The sequence below is a fragment of the Anastrepha ludens genome, chromosome 4 (assembly GCF_028408465.1).
Source record: "Anastrepha ludens isolate Willacy chromosome 4, idAnaLude1.1, whole genome shotgun sequence".
Classification (NCBI taxonomy): domain Eukaryota; kingdom Metazoa; phylum Arthropoda; class Insecta; order Diptera; family Tephritidae; genus Anastrepha; species Anastrepha ludens.
In genome coordinates, this window is record NC_071500.1 from 109,401,194 (window position 1) to 109,426,915 (window position 25,722).

The 25,722-nt window shown below is 33.7% G+C and overlaps 1 protein-coding gene and 1 long non-coding RNA gene across 3 annotated transcripts in view; one reads left to right on the forward strand and one right to left on the reverse strand.

Annotated features, from left to right (window-relative positions):
• The window catches only part of LOC128860586 (transmembrane protein 64), a 33,178-nt gene that overhangs the window by 4,382 nt on the left and 3,074 nt on the right, over positions 1-25,722 (reverse strand). The window contains exons 2-4 of one of the 2 annotated variants that reach the window (XM_054098201.1): positions 11,226-11,349; positions 4,352-4,513; positions 3,618-4,105 (exon numbers count right to left, since the gene is read on the reverse strand). In XM_054098201.1, coding sequence (XP_053954176.1) covers positions 4,070-4,105; positions 4,352-4,513; positions 11,226-11,349 — 322 coding nt within the window. In that variant the 3' untranslated portion in view covers positions 3,618-4,069. Of the gene's footprint in view, positions 1-3,617; positions 4,106-4,351; positions 4,514-11,225; positions 11,350-25,722 lie in introns of those variants that run through there. The other variant, XM_054098200.1, reaches the window with a different exon arrangement.
• Positions 508-3,226, forward strand: LOC128860588 (uncharacterized). Its single transcript, XR_008454261.1, has 2 exons — positions 508-2,130; positions 2,914-3,226. It is a non-coding gene; the product is annotated as an uncharacterized LOC128860588 (long non-coding RNA).

Consider the following 25,722-nt stretch of genomic DNA (forward strand, 5'->3'; position numbering starts at 1 on the left):
GTCATGTTAACGCTGTTCTATAAATATTTCGCGCAAATTCCAATTTTAGCAATAGTTATTAACAATCAAAGTTTTAAGCAAGATTAAATTAAAAAATTAATTACTCCGAAACTACAATAGATAATGGCGTGAAATTTTGCATACCGTTCAAGTATTGTCTGTACTATTTTTCAAGTGTTAATAACTCTTTTTATTGTGACAAATAGATAAATAAATAATAGCTTTTTGTAACCAGTTGCATTTTTTTATGTTTTCTTCACGCTGTTAAACAATCGGACTTACGGATAATTGTGCGGAAAACGCTTACCTTCAATAATCTGAAAATAGAATTTTGTACTTTTACTCCATTTCCGAGATATTGGCTGTTTTGTAACTTGATGCGCTCGACGGTGGCATTGCTGCCATCGGCTGATCGGTCGCGCGGTGGCTTGAGGACCGCGCAAACTGAAGCAGCGTGCACGTATGAACATGGACAGGATTTATTGCCTATTGACTGAATTCGACACTGCTTTGTGACAGTTCGATTTAAGTGGTGACTGGTGACAGAGCATATTTGCATATTTCAATATTATGGTAATTATTGTTCGACCGAGCGTATGCTCTAATCTGTTTATGAAAAAAGGCCATAATTGTGTCCGACGCAATTTATTTTTGGTGACATCTAAGTGGAATGATAAATTTGAAAAATATATTGGTCAATATGTTTGTAAAATGTGTCGCAAAGAATTATATCAGGGTGCGAAAACTACTGTGAACGCACTAGATGAACATTGTCAGAACTGTCTGCTGTTGCAAACAAGATTTGAATTTCGATTGAAAATTATTTCGTTTCAGAGTGAATGGATGTTTGCTTGTATAATGTGCATTTCGTTAGATATTTACATACTTTCCAAATTTTTTGTCTTTTATTGCTGTTTTTAACCTCAAAGGACAATTGAATGAATTTATAACAATAACTTATGAATAAAAACGCTTCAATTTTTAATGTGAAAGTTAATAAAACATTTAAAATTGCTGACTCCGCTAGAGTAAATCGCCACGTTTCTTTTTTCAATCCTACTCAAAGTACAGAAAGTGAGACGTCGGATAGCTCTATAGATCTTTTGACGATTCGGAGGATGAAAATTTCGAAATAAAGAACATTGATCATTCTTTCAAATTCGATAAAGTGAACAAAATTCTGCAAGAACTAGGCGAACCACCTATTAAAAAAAAAGGTATTCTGATTTATGCGATAAGGAACTCAAAGAAATTGTTGCAGGCGTCATTAATTCCGGAAAAGGAACAGAAAATGCAGAATTAAAAAATCAGAAAAAAACAGAAAATCCATACTCAGCTTTTGTGAAAAATATTAAAGACGCTTTGCTTGAAAAGAACAGTATCAACCATAAAATTCAAATACTCACAACAATTCCAGACAATTGGACCGTGAAAAAAATTTGCGATACATTTTCTGTTTCAAAAAGAATGGCATCGAAATCTAAAAAATTGAGAAGAAAAAATGGCTTTGCATCTGTGCCAGCTAAAAAACGTGGAAAAAAATTTCAGACTTGTCTGTCGAAAAAGTGCGTAATTTCTACTTGTCTGATTATTCAAGTAGACTGTTACCTGGAATAAAAGACTGCAAAACTGTTTTTAATAACGGTAAAAAAACAAAAGAAAAAAAAAATTGTTACTTTTTAATCTGAATGATCTACACAAACAATTTAGAATAGAATACCTTGAGACATTAATTGGTCTATCAAAATTCAAAGAACTTCGGCCTCGCGAATGCATTGTCGCTGGGCAAAGTGGGACGCAAAGTGTTTGCGTTTGTAAAACGCATCAGAATGTGGCTTTGAAAATGTATGAAATCAGGCATGAATTAAAAAAGTGTAAAGTAAATTTCAAGGAGAATATGGGCGATTTGATAAAACAGTGTGTCTGCGAAAAATTCGAATTCAGTCAATAGGCAATAAATCCTGTCCATGTTCAAACGTGCACGCTGCTTCAGTTTGCGCGGTCCTCAAGCCACCGCGCGACCGATCAGCCGATGGCAGCAATGCCACCGTCGAGCGCATCAAGTTACAAAACAGCCAATACCTCGGAAATGGAGTAAAAGTACAAAATTCTATTTTCAGATTATTGAAGGTAAGCGTTTTCCGCAAAATTATCCGTAAGTCCGATTGTTTAACAGCGTGAAGAAAACATAAAAAAATGCAACTGATTACAAAAAGCTATTATTTATTTATCTATTTGTCACAATAAAAAGAGTTATTAACACTTGAAAAATAGTACAGACAATACTTGAACGGTATGCAAAATTTCACGCCATTATCTATTGTAGTTTCGGAGTAATTAATTTTTTAATTTAATCTTGCTTAAAACTTTGATTGTTAATAACTATTGATAAAATTGGAATTTGCGCGAAATATTTATAGAACAGCGTTAACATGACTTTGACTACACAATGAGACATCTTGCCCTAAAATCCGTGACTTAGTGAAATTTTCGAGGATCACTTGACATGGCTTTACTCACAAGGGCGTGTGCTCTGAAAAATATCTTGGTGTTAGTCAGTCAAGTTGTTGTTGTTGCAGCAGCATAAACATTTCCTATATATACACGGGGACTGACTACACAGCCAGTCATCGTTAGCTTCAATACAATACTTAGTGGGGTGGTCGTTATTTTCGATAACAGCTAAGCAAGGCCTACATATAAAGGGTCTTTCAAAAGTGACCCCACGATATCATTACTGGATAATTCCTAGACTGTACCTTTTTTTATGTCATCTTTGAGGTTTGCCAAGTAGACAGGTGTACACTTTTATTATTATTAATTATTGAAATTTATTAAGAAAATTCTGAATCTTTAAGAACAAAATATCTCAAATTTTTTAATTTTTTTTTTGGTGGAAATAATCATCCGTAGGAGTTGACAATTCAAAGGTTGGTGGAAAAACTTTCCGAAGCTGACTGTGTCGATAATAGAAAAGGGGCAAGCGGTGCAAAAACTGGACGCTTTGTTGAGAATATTGCTGCTGTTGCGCAAGGTGTTGCTGAACAACCTGCAACATGGATACCTCGACATTCTCAACAACCAGATATTCACGAATCGACTGTTTGGCGGATTTTACCTGTAGTGAAGACTCATGGAGGGCATTTAAATGATGCTATTTTTTCACATATATTAATTGCTAAGAGGCGTATTTTGAATAAAAATTGTGAAACGTTAAACAATCTAAGTTTTTACATGTTTTGATTTAAAACAACATCTATGAGCGTCTCTTGCATTACCCTTTACATTGACTCAACAGTTTGTGGCACGTGTTGTTTTGAATATTCTTCCATGTGCTTAACGCGCGCTTGCTTGTTTACACAGTATGCAGACTACTAACTACTAATCCAAAAATTGCAAAATAACAATTGCATTGCATGTGATCAATAACGTTTGATTAGTTACTGGACTTTATAAAGCAATTAAAGTATTGAAATTCAATTCATCAATGAGTGTCTGGCTCTATTTCAATGTGCTTCACTGTACAACTACATTCTTAATTATTATAATACATTAGAAATCTACACCGCTTCGCTCAGCGACCAATATCAATAAATAATAATGAGTTTTGTGTAGTAGGTATATTTGCAGGCGTAGCAAACAAACAGCGAACAAAACAGTTTGAGAAGAACTGTAAAGCATGAGTTTTCAAATTGTTTTGTTAATTTGAATAAATACTCGTTCAGGAGAATTGCTGAGCAGTACTAGCAACCGAGTAAAGAAATTGGCGTATATTTTGAAAGTATTTTTTTTTATTGTTTGGTTTCGGTGCCAATGCTCTGGCCCGATTTCCACAAATTGCCCCTACAAAGTGCTACATGTACAAATTTCTGCTGTCAGTGGCATGCATTAAAATCTTAGATTTATTGCTTTCAAACAAATACTTTCTGAACACCGCAAATTTTTTTGCAATGAAAAAATCACAAAGTAAACAATTTTAAGCCAGCTGCTTTAAATGGATTTGTCTCTCAACCACGAAATCTATATTGTGAACACCGGGTGGTGCTGTGCCTCCAGGGGAGACAACATTTTAATTCGTCCTTTCTCCTAAATTTTTGCTGTAATGCTGTAAATCATAAAATTACCAAATCTCTTAGAACTCCGCAACTGTTTGACACATATGCACAAAATTTGCTACATAGAAGTCATAAATTATTTTTGGTAGAGGTATAAAAAAGAGAATGAAAAATGTAAACCACGTCGTAAGTTAAATAATAGAACAAAAATATTTTTATTTGTATATAATTTTAAAGGAAAATATGAGCACACCCCAATATCCGTATAATTGTAGAGCTCAATTCAACGCACTTACCTCAAGACCAAAGCTAATGTAACCCGTCAACGGCGGTCCATGGCTACTAAGCACTTCTTGCATTGACCTCAGTGTTGATCCCAAATATGTATTAATTATCTGCGCCGGCATGAGCCCTATGAGCGAGGCCGTGTGATAAGCACGTGGATTAACGGCACTGACCTACAAAAATGAAAGTAAAAGTTGAAGACGGGTGCAAAAGAAATTAGCTATAAAAATATATTTAAATTTTATATGTATCTATGGAAGGCATGGCAAACACGAAAAGAAAAAAACAAGGACAAGGAATACTTTTACCAAACCAAAACACCTGCCGCCAACTAAAATTTATTAAAAAATAAAAGGCGTGCATGTAGTATGTACATATGTACATACGTTCCGCTAGTGGAGCAGGCAAAGAGAGATTTTGATATGCACTAAGATACAGAGAACGTTCTCTGTAAGATGTGTGATAAATGAAAAAACGTATACCATAGCACACACACACACGCGTACGGCACAAACAAGACAATTTTGAGAATTTCGGCAAAACACATTTACAAGTATTATTATTATTATTATTATTTATTAAAATATAATTAAAATTATAGATTAATCTAAGATAAAAGCTTTAGCTACCAGGGCTATCGGCTTATGCATTTACAAGTATTCGAATTGTCTCTAATGCATGCGCATTGACAAATTGAGAAATATGGACGAATCAGCGGCAAAGATAACTAAATGCGAAACTCTTTTTCTCGTAAGAGCGCTGTTAAAATGTGCATTTTTTAGGACATTCAAACACTCTTTGGCAAAGCGAATGAAAATAGTCTAGGCAGATTTATTACAGGTGATAACATCCGCCCAGCTGATTTTTTCGCTGTAGATTTTAATTTGTTTTGTTTACTGCGTGTTTACTTTGCCATTTGTGTACATCGAGAATGTATAGTTGAATATTCCAAAAATATCTAAAGTGAAATATTACAAAAAAAACATGAAAGTGTATTGGGCTAGAAAAAAGTTAAGCGTAGTAAAGTATTTTTTTTTGGCGTTCCTGGAGGGGAACCAAAACGACAAGTGTGGAGAAGAGAATGCTGATTTTGAAGTGATAGAATTCAAAAGTCAAAAACAAAACACACGTACAGTTTGTCAAGAATATCTTTGGATAGTGAAGAAAAATTTTAAATTTTAGCTTTGATCGAGAGCTCCAACAACAAATAAAAAAGCAAACAAAAAATGTATACACACATTCCATTACTGTACTTGTCTACGACTATTAGGCGCCAACAATTATTAAATAAACACACACATTACAAAAACAACAACAAAAAAGATGTTTACTCTATTTAAACAGTGTCAAAAAAATTTGCATAACTGATGAAAACAACAAAAATTGCAGTTATTTTCCGCGAATTTCATTAATTTGGGTTTTTTTTTGCAAATGGGATGGAATGTGAAGGGGGTAAGAAATTATTTAGCTATAAAGTGATTGTCTTCAGTGCTACAAGTGATCTCAGATTTGAATAAAAAAAAATGCTAGGAAAACGAGTCTCAAAAAATATTATTCAATTAGTGTATTTCAATCACTACAAAGACAAATCAGCCAGAGAAATCGCCGATATGTTCTCCCTCAAAATTAGAACTGTATATAATATCATAAACCGTGCTGAAAATGAAGAAAGACTCGAGTTGAAAGGATCTACAGGCAGGCTAAAAAAAGTGACGCAGCGAATTGAACGTAAAATTATTAAAACTATTTATAATAGTCCGTAAAGCAGTACAAGAGGATTAGCTCTTCAAGTGGAAAAAGACTACGGGTTAAGAGTTTCTCATGAAACAGTTCGAAAAGTGTTACAAAAACACAAATATTCTTCAAGAGTGGTTAGGAAAAAACCCCTGTTGTCAGCACAAAACGTTGATAAAAGATTGCAATTTGCCGCCTAGCACATATAACTTCCCACAGAGTACAAATAAAAGTAGGAAAAAGATCGTCAACTAATAAAACTGAATTAATAAGAGTCATCAGAGAAGAGTGGGGAAAAATACCATTGGAATATGATATTCCGAAACTAATTAAATCAATGCGAAGTCGCCTTCAAGCGGTAATTGATACCCAAGGAGGACATACAAAATATTAACCCCAAAAGACTGCATTTTTTGTTGTTTTCATCAGTTATGCAAAGATTTTTTTGACACTTTTTAAATAGAGTAAACATCTTTTTTGTTGTTGTTTTTGTAATGTGTGTGTTTATTTAATAACTGTTGGCGCCTAATAGTCGTAGACAAGTACAGTAATGGAATGTGTGTTTACATTTTTTGTTTGCTTTTTTATTTGTTGTTGGAATTCTCGATCAAAGCTAAAATTTTAAATCTTACTTCACTATCCAAAGATATTCTTGACAAACTGTATGTCTTTACATACATATATGCGAATGCCATCACCTGTAATAAATTCGCCTTGAATACAGCGATAACAAAGTGCAATTGGCGATAATGAGGACTTCATGATAATGAATTTATAATGAGTGATAATGATAATATGAATAATTATAAGATGTCTTGTAGGGAACTATCAATCACATTGCAAATTATTGAGTATGCAACTGGTGTTTATGGCTATAAAAAAATTTAAATGCTTTCGGTTGTCATAAAAGCGAATTTCAACGTATTTTTACTCTTATGAATTATAATAAAAAAAAATTATGCATTCATAGAATGCCTCAAAAGATGAGGAGTTCTTTTGGTATGGAATATGTGCGCTATACGAAAGATGGGGGAAAAAGTGGTAAACGTCTGACAGTAACTCACAACGCAAATATCTGAACTTTTTTTTTTGAAGAGGAATCAATTTTATGCAAAAACACGGCGACACCAATACAATTACAATGAAATAAATAAACTGAAAATAATAATAAGCAAAGCAAGCTCAATTGAATTTATATAAGATAAAAATCCATAGAAAAAAAAAATAAAATAAAATAAAGAAAAAAAAGTAAAAAAAATAAAGAAAAAAATAATAAAAAATATATTATAAAGAAAAAAATAGTAAAAAAGTAATGAAAATAAAATAAATTAAATTAAACTGTAGCGAAAAACAAAGCAAAATAAAAATAAATTCAATTAAAGTAAAATAAAATAAAATGAGGCAAAATTAAACGTCAGAAAAGTGCCCTAAAGCCACCATTTTGTTTTGCATGAATGAATTTTATTTTGGTCTATTTATTTCTACAATCTACAATTTATTAAAAAGATCTTCGAAAGATTTTTTTGTATATGTGGATGAATAATTTTAGTGACTATTTCCACTGTGCGAACGACAGACTTTTTGGAGTATGAGTACCTTACCAAAAATCAAGCACAAAATTAGTGGACGAATGCTTTCAGCTGATGGAAATTTGAAGTAGTCGGTGGTTGCCATAATGAAATACAATCGATCCGTTGCAGAGAGATGTTGGCAAAAGGCCATAGACCACAGGCTTACATATGTAGGTGGAGATTATTGGCAATGCAATTTAATGAGTACTTACAAGGAAAAGAAAGCAGCGCTGTAATGCAGCGAAAAAGAGATATACAAGTATAACTGCAGTTTTGAAAGGAATTTCTTTGCAAATACACGAAAAAGCGGGCATACAAATTAACTTAACCCTCCATTGGACACCCGGCTCTAGTCAGACTGGCTTTTTCGATCTCGGACGTGAATTTAACATATTTCTATTATAGATAACAACTTGAGCTTCCAGGTCGATTCCTAAAATTTAATTTTCTATCAGGACGGAAAAAGGCAAGTCCCGGGTGCCCAACGGAAGGTTTTAAAAAAATGTTAAAGACTTTGGCTACTCAACAATTTCATTTAATCCAACTTAGAAACTCGATTCCATAGTCCAGGCCAAAAAACGAAATATTACAAGAGGTGAAGATTACAAAAGAGGTCCAATGTGGGCATAATAAACATGGAAAACCATGTGAAATAAGGTGGTCAAAAACGCCCGCTACCTTTCCAATGCCAACGAAATGGTCTAACCTGAAATCACTCAAACGTTGTTGAACGACAAAAATGAATGCTACAAGTATTTGCTAACAGGCAATGATGAATTCCCAAGTATATTTCAGGCATGAAATCACAAAAAACATCTGACATTTCAAGGCTTACAAAAACAAGCTGTGAATATACCAGTTACCAGTTATAAATAGATTTCTATACATACATTTGTACACGCATACAATTGACGTTCTGACATGTATTAACACATACAAATACACTTCCATAAAGCTTTTACGAGTAACTGCACAATAAAATCATTACTTTCACAATCTACGAAAAGTTTTGGGTTCCTTGAGCAAAAATACAATAAATGTTGATGTTTAATTTATTATCAATTCACTTGTAAGTATGTGAATATGAGACATTGTATCCAAGCGTCAAATTATCTTAAAAAAAAAAAAAATAAATAAAAAAACTAATTTTAAAAAGTAAAAAAATAAAAAAAAATAGTTACGTTTACAGTTCGTGCAATCAGCAAAGCGTAAAAAGCATAAAAAACTTAGTAAACTCGCTTCGTTCTACTTTTATTTCGTTTATTTATGCATTAGAGCTCAACTTTATTGTATTTATTTTTATTTTTTGCTTTTGAGAATTTAGGCAATAGCAACAATTCAAGTTTCACTTAGGCAAAACGTGTTTAAACATTTTAAATCAAATACGTACTGGCTTTGCCTCACAGGCTGTTTGCGTAACTAACTGCAATTTAATGGCGGTAAATACTGGATCTACAGTGTAATGTAATAATCATTGGTTCACTAGCAATTTATGACAAATGCAGACATACACAAATGTACATACGGATATCGGTGAAAAAGATTAGCTAAATTACATAGTAGCAGTTCGAACTTCGAAGTGTAATTTGTTTTATTTTCGATTTTAACTACCCATCTACTTAAATATGGCAAGCAAAGAAAGTTTTCCCCGACAAACACAAGCACAAACATAAGTACTACAACATACTATATGTCCATTTAACTTTAGGATAATAGCCATTTAAGCTATTGCATAATAACAGGTTAAAATTGTCGGGGGAAATCGATTGGACTTGTTAATTCCAGCAATTTGGTTTAAGCCTACAAATAGGTATCTAATAAACTCGCCTCCTGCACTATCTTCCGCACTGGGGCAGGACTTCTTAATATGAGTTAATAAATAAGTAAAAAAATAACATGTGGATTTCCTCCTTACATAAATACATACATATGAGTATATTATCATGCCGATAGTTAGTAATTCACCCTTCAGCCCTTTCTGGCTGCCTTCGAACGATAAATAATAGTCATAAAATATTAATATTGCGACTGCCGTAGTCGAGTGGGTTTGTGCGTGATTACTAGGGCAACCAATAAATTGCTCTCGAAAAAGCTTCTTAACGCTTAAAACTGGCGCTAAAGGTAATCAGACAGGCAAAAACCATAAAACTGTTACGCGATCATTTACGACGACACTTCAAAATCAATGAGGGCCCTTGCACGGTAGCTTAATGTTTCTGAGGGTGTTATCTGTGGAGTGTCCATGAAGATCTCCGATATAAATCCTATGTTATGCGCAGAAGACAGTTTATGTCGGAGCAAACACGAGTTATCCGATCAAAACGGCTTATAAACAAAATTAAACACCCTGAAGTGCGTGGAATGTTAAGGTTTTTTCTGATGAAAAAAATTGTGACCAAGACCAAAAGATCAACCGCAAGAACTGAGTTACTTTAATATTAGCCCCGGGAAAGCAGGGCAGCTAGGGAGAAGGTACAGAGATCATTCCATCACATCCTCCATACAGCTGATGCAAAAAGGACTCAAGGACTTATGACGAGTCGCACAGCATGCATACCTCGCAGAAAATGTTCCGTAAAGGCACCCACAAAATTCGAAAGCTCAGGTTCTGTTAACCTCAAAAGATCTCTGGGGGGCCCACAATCCGCGCGTGGCCAGAAAGATTTCGCGACTTTAGAAGTTTGTGTACTTGCCCAGCGCTGGTTGAGTTGTCGCAAAGCCTTCAGCTTGGAGTACACTGCAGGTGTGCGGTAACCTGAACTTGAGTCTGATGGGGAGCTCTGCGCAGAATACTCCGCCATCAATCCTTCGCTTCCTCCCCGACATACTCAAAATGTATAGGAATGCGCTGCATGTGAAGAACTCCCTCCAGATACTAACCACCAATACATTTGCATGTCTACTCGATTACAAAACTTGGCAATTCCTAGGCAGGGTGTAATAAAAACGTTCCGGTGTTATAATAACTGAAAAATATTTGACTACGAATCATTACTTGTTTGCTGGCACGAAACAATAATGCGAAATAGTCATGGTTCTGCATTCATTAGGAGTGCACCTGCTCGGAGCACGTACCTTTCTCTTCACGCTTGCTCTTACCCACAAATGCGTTCATGTATATATGCATGAATATAAATTAAAATATGAGTTGAAGCGAACAAAATTAAAAAAAAAATCGAATTTATTGTTTTAAGTTAAACAAAGCATTGAAATATGGGCACAAGAATTACGAACACATATAAACTTTTTTATTGCCAACACACGTTAAATTATGACTAGCCGCAGAAGCTCGCATTCATACAGCAATAACGAAAATATAGAAAAAAAATATTCCACAAAAATATACAGTTGTTGGATTACCACAGTATCCACCACTCCCCACAAAAATTTTGCTTATGGTTGAAATTGATGGAAAACGGCTGGTAGGCGTGCACACATACACACATGTATGTATGTATGTTTGAATTTCATATGTGAATATGCATTTTTTACATTAATCTATATTTTTTTCGTGTTTTTAAATGCGCTTTTACTTGCAAAAGTCATAGAGGAAAAACAAGAACATTTCATTAGAACTTACCGCAAATATCGTATTTTGCAAGCCAAATGGAATGGGCGTTAAGCGTGTGAATAACACCACTCTGAATGCTTTTGGTCCAGAAATTACGCGCAGTATAGCACGACCAGTCTCGTTTTTTATTATTCTGAAAATAAAAAGTAAAATAAAACAAACAAATTATCAATGTAGGAAAGTTGCTTTTAGTTCGAGTCGATTGAAGTATTTTTCATGTGATAATTTGCTTCTTGAATTCAAGAATATAAACAAACAAAAGATTAAAAATAGCAAATGAAAACATAATAAAAACAGTCTGCAAAAGCAAACTAAAACTGCGGCCGAAGAGGTTTGCTTACTCTAATTTTATTTAACCTTTCCCATTTCCGTGTGTAGCAGGCGTCATAAAGAATGAATAAATGAGAAATTCTAAAACTATAAATTTACTTTCCAAATTGAATAAATAATAAGAAATCGACTGTAAAGGATGCACGTAATGGCTACATAAATACACGCATGCAAACAAGGAAAAGTACAGATTGGTTGAAAATTATTGAAAGAAAAAAGTGAGAGCGACAACTATTGACTAGTGTGGAATTAAAATTTTAATTAATAACGAAATAAAAACAATGATTTAATTTGTTGTTTGAGCGCAGAAAATAAAAATATGACATTTACAGTGAATAAGAAAAATATTTAAAATTAAACAATAATTTAAAAAATCTAAAAAAATTGAAAAAATGTCTTTGCCATGCTTTACACATAATTCTCTTTTTACACAATAGATATGCTCCCAATAAATTGGTGTAAAAAAAAGAGGTTGTCTGTAAAGTCGGTTTACTGACGATAGTTTAACGTGACAACGTCATAGAAAATATTGATGGAATGGTTGCAATTTTCAAAACAAAATTTTAATTTTATTCGTTTGATAGATATTTTGTATGGATATAGAGGAGGAGGTAAATGGAATTGCAATGGAATAGGTCAAGTTACATTTACACAAACGTGAAAAATGACGAAACATTTATCAAATTCATGAGAGATATCTTCAATTTTGATTGTGCATCAGACGTTAATAAGTCAACAACACTAAGAGGCACCATCATCGATTTGCCTTTTTCAAGACACATTACACTCGAAACACTCCCTTTCATTTCCTACTTTTTCTATCATCGTCCTATTCTCAACAGAGAAATGGTTCATTACCTTGCACACAGGAAGAAGGCATATGCAAATACAAGTATGTGAATTGATATACCTACATATGCGCATATACATACATATTATATATATGCTCACTCAAGTAGGACAGAGCCAGATGTCGAACGTTGCCGAACGCGGGGGCCGATTGTGCTCTTTGTCGTTCGTTCCGCGCTCTCGCTTGCAGTTCAAGCACATTAGCTTACATTGCTTGCGTACGGAATAAATTCGTATATTTGATATGTCCATATGACTTGTACGCACCTTTACATATAGATTTGTTCTTTTTGAAAATTGCGCGAAATTGTATATGTATATGCATGTTTATATACATATATTAGTATACAACATATCTTATAAGGTATGTGGTAAATATTACCATACATTTTTTCCCTCATATATAATAAAAAAATTAATAATAATAACAACAGGTATTATTAACAAACTTGGTTTTATTTTAAATTCTTCAAGTAAATCAAATTAATAATAATCAATAAGAAGGCATATGCAAATACAAATACGTGAATTTATATATGTACATATGCCCATATACATAGATATATACGCTCACTTAAGTAGGAGAGAGCAAGATGTCGAACGTTACCGTTCGTTTGCTTTGTTCGTTCCGCGCTTTCGCTTGCAGTTTATTCAAGGTAACGGCAATGAGCAAGGTAACGACAAATGAGCAAGGTAACGAAAAATGAGCAAAGAAACACTAATGGGCAAGGTAACGACACATTTTTTCGTGCGTGCAGCCGGCTAAATCGAATTATAAGACGTTATCACGTCAAAAATATCGTACAGAGAGAATTAGGTGAAAACAATTTAAAAAAATTCTTATTAGAGTGTTTGGGTGTTTCTTTAAAAGCGTGTAAAACGGAAGCGAAAATATATTTTTTTATTTTTTGTTTTCAGACTTAATAGACTTTTTCATAGTAAAAAATATCAGTTGCAACTATCTACAAGTAGAAGAAAGCGCTGATTTAAACTCTGATCACTCACCAATTGTATTTACTTTAAGCGAATACTTAATATAAAAAATAAACAAACCAACACTCGTGAATCATAAAACCGACTAGCAAAGTTTTAAGTTAATTCTAAAGGAAAATATAAATCTGAATGCTTCCATAAAATCGAGAAAGAAATTAGACGAAGAAATCGAAAAATATATCAAAATTATCCAACAAGCGGCCTGGCAATGCACACCGGAAATAAAAAGAAGACTTAAAGGAAATAGTTATCCGCGGGAGATTTTAATGCTAATAAAAAATAAATAATAAATAAAAGATTGAGAAGAAAATGGCAACAAACCAGAGCACCACAAGACAAAGCCAAACTCAATAAACTCTCTACACAACTAAAAGAAGAAATAAAACAACTTAAAAATGACTCCATTAGAGATGCTCTAGAAAATTTAACGAGCGATAAACGTACGGACTATTCACTTTGGAAGGCAACTAAAACCTTGAAAAGGCTTATTATGCATTCTCCACCAATAAAAAATTGTGATGGCAGCTGGGCCAGATGTAACGAACGAAAAGCTGAGAGATTTGCCGAATATCTTCAAAATATTTTTCATCCTAACGAATGAGATGAGTTAGAAAATATACCTCGACTAAAAATCGATAAAATCCCCTTGACTTCCTTTAAAGAGGTAAAGGACACTATTAAAAATAAAATAGATAGCAAAAAAGCACCCGGTTATGACCTTATAACAGGGAAAATATTAAAAGAATTGCCCAATAATGCTATTGTCAAATTGACACATTTGATTAATGCTGCATTTCGTTTAGAATATGTACCGCAACAATGGAAAATAGCGAAAGTTATTATCCTTCCAAAACCAAGAAAGCCACCACATGATGTGACATCATACCGACCAATATCGTTGTTACCAATTTTATCTAAGCTTTTTGAAAAAATCTTGCTAAAAAGATTAAAACCATTGTTAGATGCAAAATGCTTTGTACCAAACCATCAATTTGGTTTTCGAAATGAGCACTCAACGATTGATCAAGTACACCGCATTACTCATGTAATTGAAAAATCACTGGAAGAAAAACAAATCTGTTCTGCGGTATTCCTGGATGTATCGCAAGCTTTTGATAAAGTATGGCATGAGGGACTAATCCATAAACTTCAAGCAGTTCTACTAATCCAGTACTCAAACATTTTAAAATCCTACTTAACGAGCAGATACTTTAGAATAAAGCAATCAGATGTCTATTCAGAACTGAAAGATATTAATGCAGGTGTCCCGCAAGGCAGTGTACTCGGGCCAGTTTTGTATCTCTTGTATATTAACGATATACCCACATGCAGCAATACAACAACTGCAACATTTGCCGATGATACTGCAGTATTAGCAACTGATGAAAAACACTTAGAAGCAATTCAGAAGTTACAAGCATCAGTAAATGCAATTCAAAATTGGACCAAAAAATGGCGTGTCAAGTTAAACGAAACCAAGTCTGTGCATGTTGACTTCACTAATAGAAATATAAATTATAAACCAATATTTATCAATAATACGGCAATACCGCATGCAAATACGGCAAAATATCTAGGAATGACCTTAGATGCTAAGCTGAGATGGAAAGCACATGTCCAGAAAAAACACGAGGAGTTAATTCTTAAATACAAGAAAATGTATTTGCTGTTAGGCCGACATTCTAAACTCTCTATTTATAACAAAATACTTTTATACAACCAAATACTGAAACCAGTGTGGTCATATGGCATACAGCTCTGGGGCTGCACCAGTAAAATCAACATAAACATCATTCAACGATTCCAAAATAAAGTATTACGCGACATCGTTAGAGCGCCGTGGTACATTCGTAATTGCAATCTACATAAGGATCTTAATATAGACACCATTACGGATATCATAAAATAATTCGCAAATAAACATAAAGAGAGACTTCAGCAGCACATCAATGATGAAGCAGCCAAACTACTTGTAACTGATGACCTCACGAGAAGACGAAAAAGGACGAAACCGCATGATCTCTTTTCATAAAATTTTGTCTTTACTTGAGATGTTTTAATTTAATTAAATATATGTAAAATGAATTGCTTATTAGTTTTGTTAACTAGATTGCAATAGTAGTAAAATAAAAAAAAATAAAAAGTATTTTATTTTTTGATCCATTGTTAAAACATAGTTCCTTCCAAAAAAAGGTATGTCGCTGGCGACACAGGTTCCGCGACTCACAGGTGTCTGAAATCAAAAAGACAAAAAGGTTGTTGTTCAGTATGAATGTCGTTATCGTGTGAACTACGATCTTTAAAAAAATTAAATTTGACAAAATGGCGGGCGTTCAAAGATGAAAAATCGTTTTTTGACCCTTTATTTTGACATTAAAGGTCCGAAAAAAATACTAAACAATTTTTTCCCCGAATCATCGTAGTTCACATGATAACGACATCAATTCTACCTCATTTAAATTTTATTTCACCAAAATCGGCTGTGTCCATTGTCCATGTGAAGACCATTTTTTGAAGGCTGACACATTTTTGAACGAACCAGGTGTGGCAAAAAAAAATTTTATTTTTAACAATGGATCAAAAAATAAAATATGCAAACAAAATAAAAAAATCTTTTTTCGTTTCCGTTTTACACGCCCAAAAAATACCATTGCAAAGGAGGCGAGGGCCTTAAGAATTTATTTCGTGCCTACAAATTTTAATTTATTAAATACATTATAAGAAATAAATTATTAAACGGCGGGGGCAAAATCTATCGAGTCTCAGAGACTTTTCCTGAGACTTATTTAAATGCTTCGTACATGCGTCGAAAAATCTCACTCTATTTGCTCTATGAGATTCAAGAAAAATTCATAAAATAGTGAAAATCGTGTTAAAACAAAACAGTTCTTGTAAAAAAAATTGTTTTTTCATTTTAACTCGTGTTAAATCCAATTCGTTTAAAAAGAGAATTGGGTGTATTTTTTAAAACAATTTAAACTTTAAAATTGCAAATAAAAGGCTATTTTATTTCGCTCAATAAGTAGTAAAATGTATTTTGAGAAATTTGTTTTATTACCCAAGACTTCAAAAAACAAAATCAGCTCCTTTATCGAGGGCAAAAAAAAAACTATACAGTAACTATTAATTAAAACTAATACAATAACTAGTACTTTGTTCGGTCACCCTTGGCACTAATACAGCTTCCGGTTTTTTTGCCGGAGATTTTTATAACATCGAGTGGTATATTTTATCTTATAACTTGAAAGCGATCTTTTTGTTGGCTACAGCTTTAAAGTTTAAGTGACTCTAGAAATAATGCATAGCAAATATAAAACCCTTTAGAGTACCTATATTTTTTTCGGATCACTGTTTCTTTATGCCATTTCAATATCTCATCTTTCATTTGAACACACACAAGATTGTATTTCGATCTGTGAATGCATTTCTTGTTTACATTGCATTTAAAGTTGACGTGTCAGTGTACATTTTTGCAATGCGAAGATATTCGTTGCAATGATACATTTTGCTCCTTCATTACCACTGCCTATCGATGGGTTTTAGCGCTTAAACGTAGTTATAGGTATAGTACAAGTATTGAAGATGAACCGCGTAGTGGACGTCCGAAAAGTGCAGCCACATCATAAATCATTACGTAGGCGTATGAAACTCTTTATGAAGATCCAAGTTTGAGTAAGCGTGAAATTGCTTATAACTAAGTTAAATGAGTACTCCAAATTTTACATACAGAATAATATACATAAAAGCTATTCGGAAAGTTACTGCCGCAGTCGTTAATAATTCAATAAAAAGCTATCGAAAAGAATTTTTCAGAGCTTCCGGAAAATCATTACAAATATGATATAAAAATATTGGAGAATCATTGGAGTATGTCTTTTGAAGCTGAGAGAGATTATATTGAATAGAAAAAATAGTTGCATCTAAAATTTCGTGTTCTTTAATTCGAGCTTTCTTATTTTTCAATCAACCTGTATATACCTTGAAAGAACTTTGACAATTTAAGTAATTAACTAGCCATAACAAATCGAATAATTATATTATTTATTTTTATTTTCTGAACATTTCATATATTAAATACATTTTTTATTATTATTATTGTGGCTATTTCATCCCGAAGTTCGTCCATCATTTGACAAACTAAGTGCTTCACTTTTCGTGATTTGTTGTGCTTCATCATTTTCGCCCTATCAACGATCTAATCAAATTTTATTTTTAACAATTTTTTTTCTAATGAACAATCATGAGGTTGTCAATTCCTCTCACATTTTTTGGGTATAAAAAGAGAGCCGTACGGTTTCGTTTGCCCTTATTTAAACCCAAAACAAAAATATTGAAAGCATTCGCATACGTGTTACTATTACAAAAAAAAATTTTTGTATAAATTAGTCTCCAATCCATTTCTTCATCCAATCCATTCATTCAATTCTTGTGGGAATGCATTGCATCATTGAGTAAGTAATAATTTGTACGAGTCACAAACATGGACAAAAATTATTTTACATGTGGGATGGAAAAACTGGCAATATTGTGTATAGGGTGGGCCATGTAAAATTTGCTTTTTGAATCGGCTATAAAAAAAAATTACTCAATATTTTTTCAAACTTTTTTTTTTTTATTTTGAAGATTGAACATTGTCATTTATGAATAAAAAATAATATCGTTCAAATGACTGTCACGACTGGTTTTATAGTAGGCCATTCGATCAACCCAATTTTTAAGCACACTTTCGATTGTTTGGGCTCCAATTTCATGAATAGCAACTTCGATTTCGTGCTTTAAAGCATCAATCGTCTCTGGATGATCCGCAAAGCATTTGTCCTTGACGGCTCCCCACAAAAGATATTCCAACGGGCTTTAATCATAGCTTCGAGGCGTCCAATTGATATCGGAATTCAAAAACGGTAGCCAAAAGTTCGAGTGTAACTTTGGCAGTGTGACCGTCCTGTTGAAACCAAATGTCGTCCGTGCCATCCTCTTCTATTTTTGGAAACAAAAACTCGTTGAGCATGTCACGGTAACGCTCGCCATTTACTGTAACCGCGGAAGAAGAAGAAGACTCACCACTTTGGAAATAGGTTTTCAATATTTCCCAATTTTGTTCAAGCGTATAGCGTCTCATTTCGTAAATGTCAAACCTTTAAGTAAATTATGAACACATTTGACATGTCATTTGTGTTACCATTCTCAAAGAAATAGGTGGTTCAAAAAGCAAACGCTATATGGCCCACCCGTTATTAGCTGCTGGAGTGACAGTCCTTGGATATAAATCCGGGTCGTTTCGGTAACGTAGAACCGACTGTCGTGGAAACGTGTATTAGGAAATATTTTGATTTGCCTATTTTTTTATTTTTATAGAATTTTTATTTATTTTTGTTTTACTTACAATAATATAAAATATTTTATAGTGCTTTATAAAAGTAATATTTTATTTTAATATTTGTGCCACAAAAAGTAGATAATTTCATACTTATTACTTAATTACTGCTTATACATATACATATATTATTATGCATGTATGTGCACAAGTTTAAGCACTTATATATAGCGATAGTGCCAGATTACTAATTGATTATTAAATCCAGCTCATTTTCCCAATATGTCAATCAATACTACATATTTGCTGCTGCTTGGAAGTCATAGACCTCAGTTCAAGTGTCTTCCCACAAAGCGAACGCCCCACACACCGATTATTAATTGATTGCAATAAAAAAAGAAGGTACAGAGGGTTGATACACGCACAACGATTAAGCAGCACAAGTACTAGGGTGTGCAACATTTTTTGCGGCTCGTGATACGAATTTCATTGTTATTAAATTCCACTCCTTAGCGTTTCCTAGTTTTTTTTTATTCAGAAACCAAATTGGATGACTAATTTTGCGCCACTTTTCATAATGACAGTGAAATATGATTTAAGTTCTCTTATATTAAAACAAAAAAAAACACACTTTACCTATCCTTTTCGGTACGTATTTTTTTCAAAGTTTTTTTTTTCAAAGTCTTTTCAAGTGTTAAGCTCGCGAATGATTGATCGCGTGCCTTTGTAGATTTTCACATAAATCTATTAAAGTGAAGTGTTAAATGCTCATAGACATGTCATAGCGATTTAGAAAATGGTTAAATAGATAACCGTTGTTCTATGTAGGTATAATACAACAAAGGTGCCGAAGCTCTAACTAAATAACGATAACGTTTTGTTGATTGTGTGTGGAGGAATAAGGTGATCTAATATTTAGAATGATAATAAATTACTAAGAACCATGAATTATGGTATATATATAATTTATAGGCTTGAATAACAGAATGAACTTTTAAAACCATAAAGAAAGATATTTGTGACTCCGTTGAATAGCAAACTTGGTGGTTGAGGCCAAAATATTTCGGATGAAGCCCGAAAATTATTGCAATATGGGCCTATTGTGGAGCTATTGGAATAATTTAATTAAGATAAAAAATGAACACGTGGCACTACGCGACCAACTCGCAGACAGATAATTTTTTTTAAGCATATGAACATAGTATGAACGGGAGAAAAAAACAACTGTAGCAAAATAACCAAAATCTGCAGATTTTATATATTCTTTGCATATAGAATGCGATTATGAATGCTGCATGCTCCTTAATTTAGATTTCCAAGATTTATAACAGAAGGAACAGCATACATAAATTATCAAGTTACTGCAGATATTTATATAAGTAATATCTTAACTTTAAGCGACTCCCTAGCAGTCCAATGATTGTGTTTCATTCGTGCTTTCTATCGCCAAGATAAAAATTAATAAGGAGTGAGTACAAACGGTTATTCATATCACATTGTTTCTGATGGGAGGGCCTGTATTTATGGATAACCGTTCAATCGATTTTTCTTGATAATATCGAGTTAACATATCTACAAATATAAGTTTTTACTGATATTCAGTCGGCTATCGAATCTCTCAAAACAAAAAATTGTGATAAGATTAGTGACGACAAACTTGATAGGATTCGTAGGATATTCCTTTAAAAATTATCGACTATGATGTCAAATAGATCAAATAGCACTAAATTAATGCTAGACTTAAACGGGCCTAACAGGTTAAAAATGTTTGATGTCAAATTCGTGTGCGATAATAATAAAGTTTGCAAAATTCCTATAGGTTTCACATTTCCATTAGACAAAAATGATGAGTTCTCGTTAGCGTTATCAACAAAAATGGCGGCTAAAGTCTATTGTTTTGTATGGTAATTGTGCGCGTTTTCTGGCCAGATACACTGCTGGTCTTAGGTTAGACGCACGTTTAGTTGCATACAACTTTGCTTCATATTTATTTATTAAAAGACGATAGAAAAGAAGTTGATATGCAAAAACATTTCTTATTTAATGATACTTTAAATATAATATTCAAATGATTATACAAATTTAACAAAATTGTGTTTTTCAAACATTTTCTTAAAGCTACTCAAAATAAGGTGAATTTATCTTGGTCATTAGAATAGACGCACTTTGGCTTTTTAATTTTTATAAGAAAAGTATTTGGATTTTAACTTAAATTACTATTTGATTTATTTGAAATAAAAAAATATATAATTTCAGTAATGAGTACTGCCTCCTTTGTTAGTAATAACTTCATAAATCCGGTCCTTCATAGAATGATACAAGGAATCTATGTAGTTCGAGGAAATCTCGCTCCAAGCGCGTTTAATATCTGCAGTTAATGTTTCCTTATCTGCGTATTGCTTTCTTCCTTCGTATACCTTCCGTGTTAGCCAGCCCCAAACATTTTCAATTACGTTAAGATCTGGAGAATATGGTGGCCAGGTCATGATATTAACGTTTTGACTCGAAATAAAAGATTTGACTACTCGAGAGTTATGAATAGGAGCATTGTCTTGTTAAAAAAAATCCAAGGAATTGGTCCAAAAGATCTTTTAATTTTGGAAATACGGGCTCCAACAATGTTTTAAAGCGATCGCCGTTCATATTTTGATCGATAAAAATCAAGTCAATTGTTCCATAAAAGGTGATAGCACCCCACATCCTTATTCCCCCTTCTCGGCTATGGTGGCGACTTAAATATAGCTCATCTTTCCGCAAATCGTGATAATAATATTGAAATCCATCAGGGTCATATAAATTAAAACCTTTTTCATCAGTAAATACAACTGAACGCCAATCATTTAGTCGAGTGTCAGATTGGACAGTCCACGTCATGTATTCTTTCGCGAATTGAAGCCGGTTTTCTTTGAGTATTGAATTCAAAGGCGGTTTTTTCTTGATTTTTAGACGCTTCAGGTGTTCTGCATTTCTGATCGTACGCTGAACAGTTGATAGGCTAGCTTTTACACCGGCCAACTCCTTGATCTTAGCAGCAGATTTAGTCGAATTCGAAGCAATTCTAACAATTTGGCGTACTGCTTGTTTTGATAGTGCCTTTTTTCCCCCTTTGAAGTTATTTCCATATGCCTCTGGATCCTTCAAATATCTGTCAACAGTTCTGGAGCTGCGATTTATTTGTTTGGCAATGTTCCGATTGGACAGTCCTTGCGAGTGAAGAAAGTCTACTTTTTGACGTTGCAATAAGCTCATAACAGCAGCTTTTCCCATTTTTTTCTTCAAATGTAGCTCGAAAACACTTTATTTGTTTATTTTTGATATTTTTTCAATACGAAAGTTTACACTTGCCCACGCAATACGAAGAAATTTAAGCTGCGTCTAATTCAATGACCAACCGAAAACACGTGTGATTGCCATAGAAATTTCTATAATCTCCGATTGCACAGTTATTTTTCCGCAAATCAACCAGCTGTCAGCATTTTTTTTTCGAACAAGATTCGCACTTTGATAAGAAAAGCATTTTGGACAATTAGAACAAGCATGATAATAAATAATTGATTTGTTTAAAAAAACGATGGTGCGTCTAACCTAAGACCAGCAGTGTTCAAGACTATCCGACGGCGAAAGTGGAAATGTATCGGTCCCACACTGCAAAAACCATATGGAGGTATCACAAAAGCAGCCCTAGACTAATGGAAGCAGAAACACTACAAACAGGTCGCACTTAGCGACAAAAAAAATTCCTTGCTTTATATAAATATAATTTTAGCTTGCAATTCGACTACGGCGGTCGTCACATGAGTATTAGCTTAAGTAAAAGATCTGAATTGGTTTCTTCAGTTAGCCATGCTGAACGGCAATTCAAAGGTGGCATTACGCTTCATAACGCATTACGCTTTGTCAGCTGTGTGTTTTGTAATGACAGTTTTGACTAGCAACCGATTTATGAAACCTATTTTTCACACATAACGGAAGATGAAGGTCACTGTGATAAAAATGTTTAACTTGAATGAAGTTTACACATTGTCAGATCATAAAAAAACTAAGGTATATAAAACTGTTATTCGCCTTTTATTTTATTGTACGCCTCCGTTTTTATTTGGAACTACTACTTTACAGGTTATAAGTTATCAATATAATGCCACCGTGTGATAATTTTTTTCATGGGAAACAATAATCCAATAAATTCATAAATGCTCCTAAGATATGCGAATGGAATAAAGGGAATTAGCTACTGATAAGATTTTTGTGGTATAACATTCGGCTCTTCAGATTTTTTAGATGTTAACGGAAAATTTTCACAATAAGTTGCCATTCATACGAGTTCTACGATAGAGTTGACATTCTATAGGACACATTTATGTTTTAAGTCCTGCTTAGTTCATATACAACTACAAATATATATACGTACAGGTGCATATGCACTTGAGACTGATTCAAGCCAGTGCTTGTTTAGAGTAGCACAGAATCACTCAGGTTGAAACTAGTTTACTAGTTAATTCAAGCACTTGACCTGCTGTGAGTAGCGAAATAAATTAGAATAGTCTAAATAGAATAATTTATTATATCCTTCACTCACTTTCGCAAGAGGGGCGGTGATTTTCAATAGTATGGAATTACCCATCAACAAAGTATTTTATGTGTTGGCCAGTTCGTACTTTATTTCATTTAATTTCTTGTTGATTGTAATTGACGGACAGACATAGTAATAACATCGCTTGATAGACAAATGATTGTGGTAAACAAGAATTGTGTGCTCATTGATTGAAGTTGAGTGTGAGGGGGAACTACTGCCACGCACATTGAGCACCACGTAATTTAGTATGTTTTTCAACTTATGTAAATAGATGCATTACGAAGTAAGCGAAGTACCTCGTACCTCATGTGATGTTTGGGCAATTGAAAGTTGATATGTGTGTAAGGAAGGGGATAGATAGGCTATGCAAGGGAAAGGCTGAAACATGATTTTACAGCGAGTAGACTAATACAAATATTCCCCAAAGTGATTATTTGATACTTTTCAAACAAAATTGCTACTGATTATTTAGTTTAATCGGAAAACGAGTAAAAGCCAAAGAAGCGACTTAGGTAACTATAAGTAGTTTACAGTTAGAAACGATAAAATGGGAAATTTAATGACAAAAAATAATTATTTATAGTATATTTAGGGTAAGTTTTATGGAAAACACAAACATTTTTAAAGAATCTCAGCTTCTAATTCTTCTACCGGCTTTTTCACGTGATGGTAAATTTTCCGTCCGTTAACTTTTTTGCGTTTTCTGCTCTTTTCGAGACAATTTTCGCTTAAGGTCATGACTTGGTTTGATGGCTAATTTTGTTAACAAACACAACTATGTAATATGAACAGGCAGTCAGGTCATCTTTGATTTTTCCACGCTGTTAAAACTGGGTTATCTTTGATAAATATAATTTATGTATTTATTTAAATGTATCTATGTAATATACTACATAGGCACATGTAAAAACGGTTTTATTTATATAAAGTGGTAATATATTTACTACTTTTCGGTGCCCTTAGCTAGTAGCTATAAACCATTCGGCCTTAAGAATAAATTGCGCCATTTTTCCTATTTAAATTTATTGAGTAGGTTATTTTTTAAACTTGAACTGACCTTCAATTTGACCCCGAATGAACAACGACTTTAAACTAAGCCCTAAAAATGTGTATACCTTCTGCTCAATTATGAACGAGACGTTATCAATAAAACGGTCCGCGGATGACATATGGCAAAAATAAATTTTTTGTTGGATGGTAGGACTGTTATAAGCTTACATGGCAAATTTCAGCGTGATATGTCACATAGTTTGTTTTCTGTGCTATTGTAAACAAGTCAAGCTCGAGTGTGTTCTTCGAATTCTCTTTTATGACTTCAATTGTCTCAAAATGTTTTCCACGGAGCGGCAACTTGAGCTTGGGAAACAGGAAAAAGTCACATGGAGCCATATCAGGCGAATACGGTGCTTGCGGAACGATATTAACATTATTTTTGTTCAAATAATCGCGAACAAGACGTGATGTGTGAGCTGGTGCATTATAGTGATGCAAGAACCATGACTTGTTGTCCCACAATTCCTTCCTTTTAAGACGAATGTTCTCGCGCAAACGCTTTAAAACGTCTAAATAATATTCAGCGTTAACCGATTTTGCGATTTGTGCGATTTTCAAGCACAATTTCCTTTACTTTTCCGATGTTTACGTCGTTTACTGGTGTTGCTGGACGACGTTCATGAGGCAAGTTTTCAACCGATGTACGGCCCTCTTTGAACGATTTGTACCACTGGAAAACACGTGCACGCGATAGAGCAGAGTCCCCATAGGTTGTCTGCAACATTTTTAAGGCGTCTGAAGCCGAAATTTTGTTGGAATAACAAAATTTCAAACAAATTCTTTGTTCAACTTGAATTTCCATCGTTAAATTCGAAGAACACACTCGAGCTTGACTTGTTTACAGTAGCACAGAAAACAAACTATGTGACATATGACGCTGAAATTTGCCATGTAAGCTTATAACAGTCCTACCAAAAAACAAAAAATTTATTTTTGCCATATGTCATCCGCGAACCGTTTTATTGATAACGTCTCGTTCATATTTGAGCAGAAGTAGATTGTTTTCGATTTTTTTTTCTGGTGAATATTCAACGTAGGCGGCCGCCGTAGCCGAATGGGTTAGTGCGCGACTACCATTCGGAATTCACAGAGAGAACGTCGGTTCGAATCTCGGTGAAAGCACCAAAATTAAGAAAAACATTTTTCTAATAGCGGTCGCCTCTCGGCAGGCAATGGCAAACCTCCGAGTGTATTTCTGCCATGAAAAAGCTCCTCACAAAAAATATCTGCCGTTCGGAGTGGGCTTGAAACTGTAGGTCCCTCCATTTGTGTAACAACATCAAGGCGCACACCACAAATACGAGGAGGAGTTCGGCCAAACACCCAAAAAGGGTGTACGCGCCAATTATATATCGCACTTGTTACGTTAAAGCGTAACAACTCAAAATTTCCAA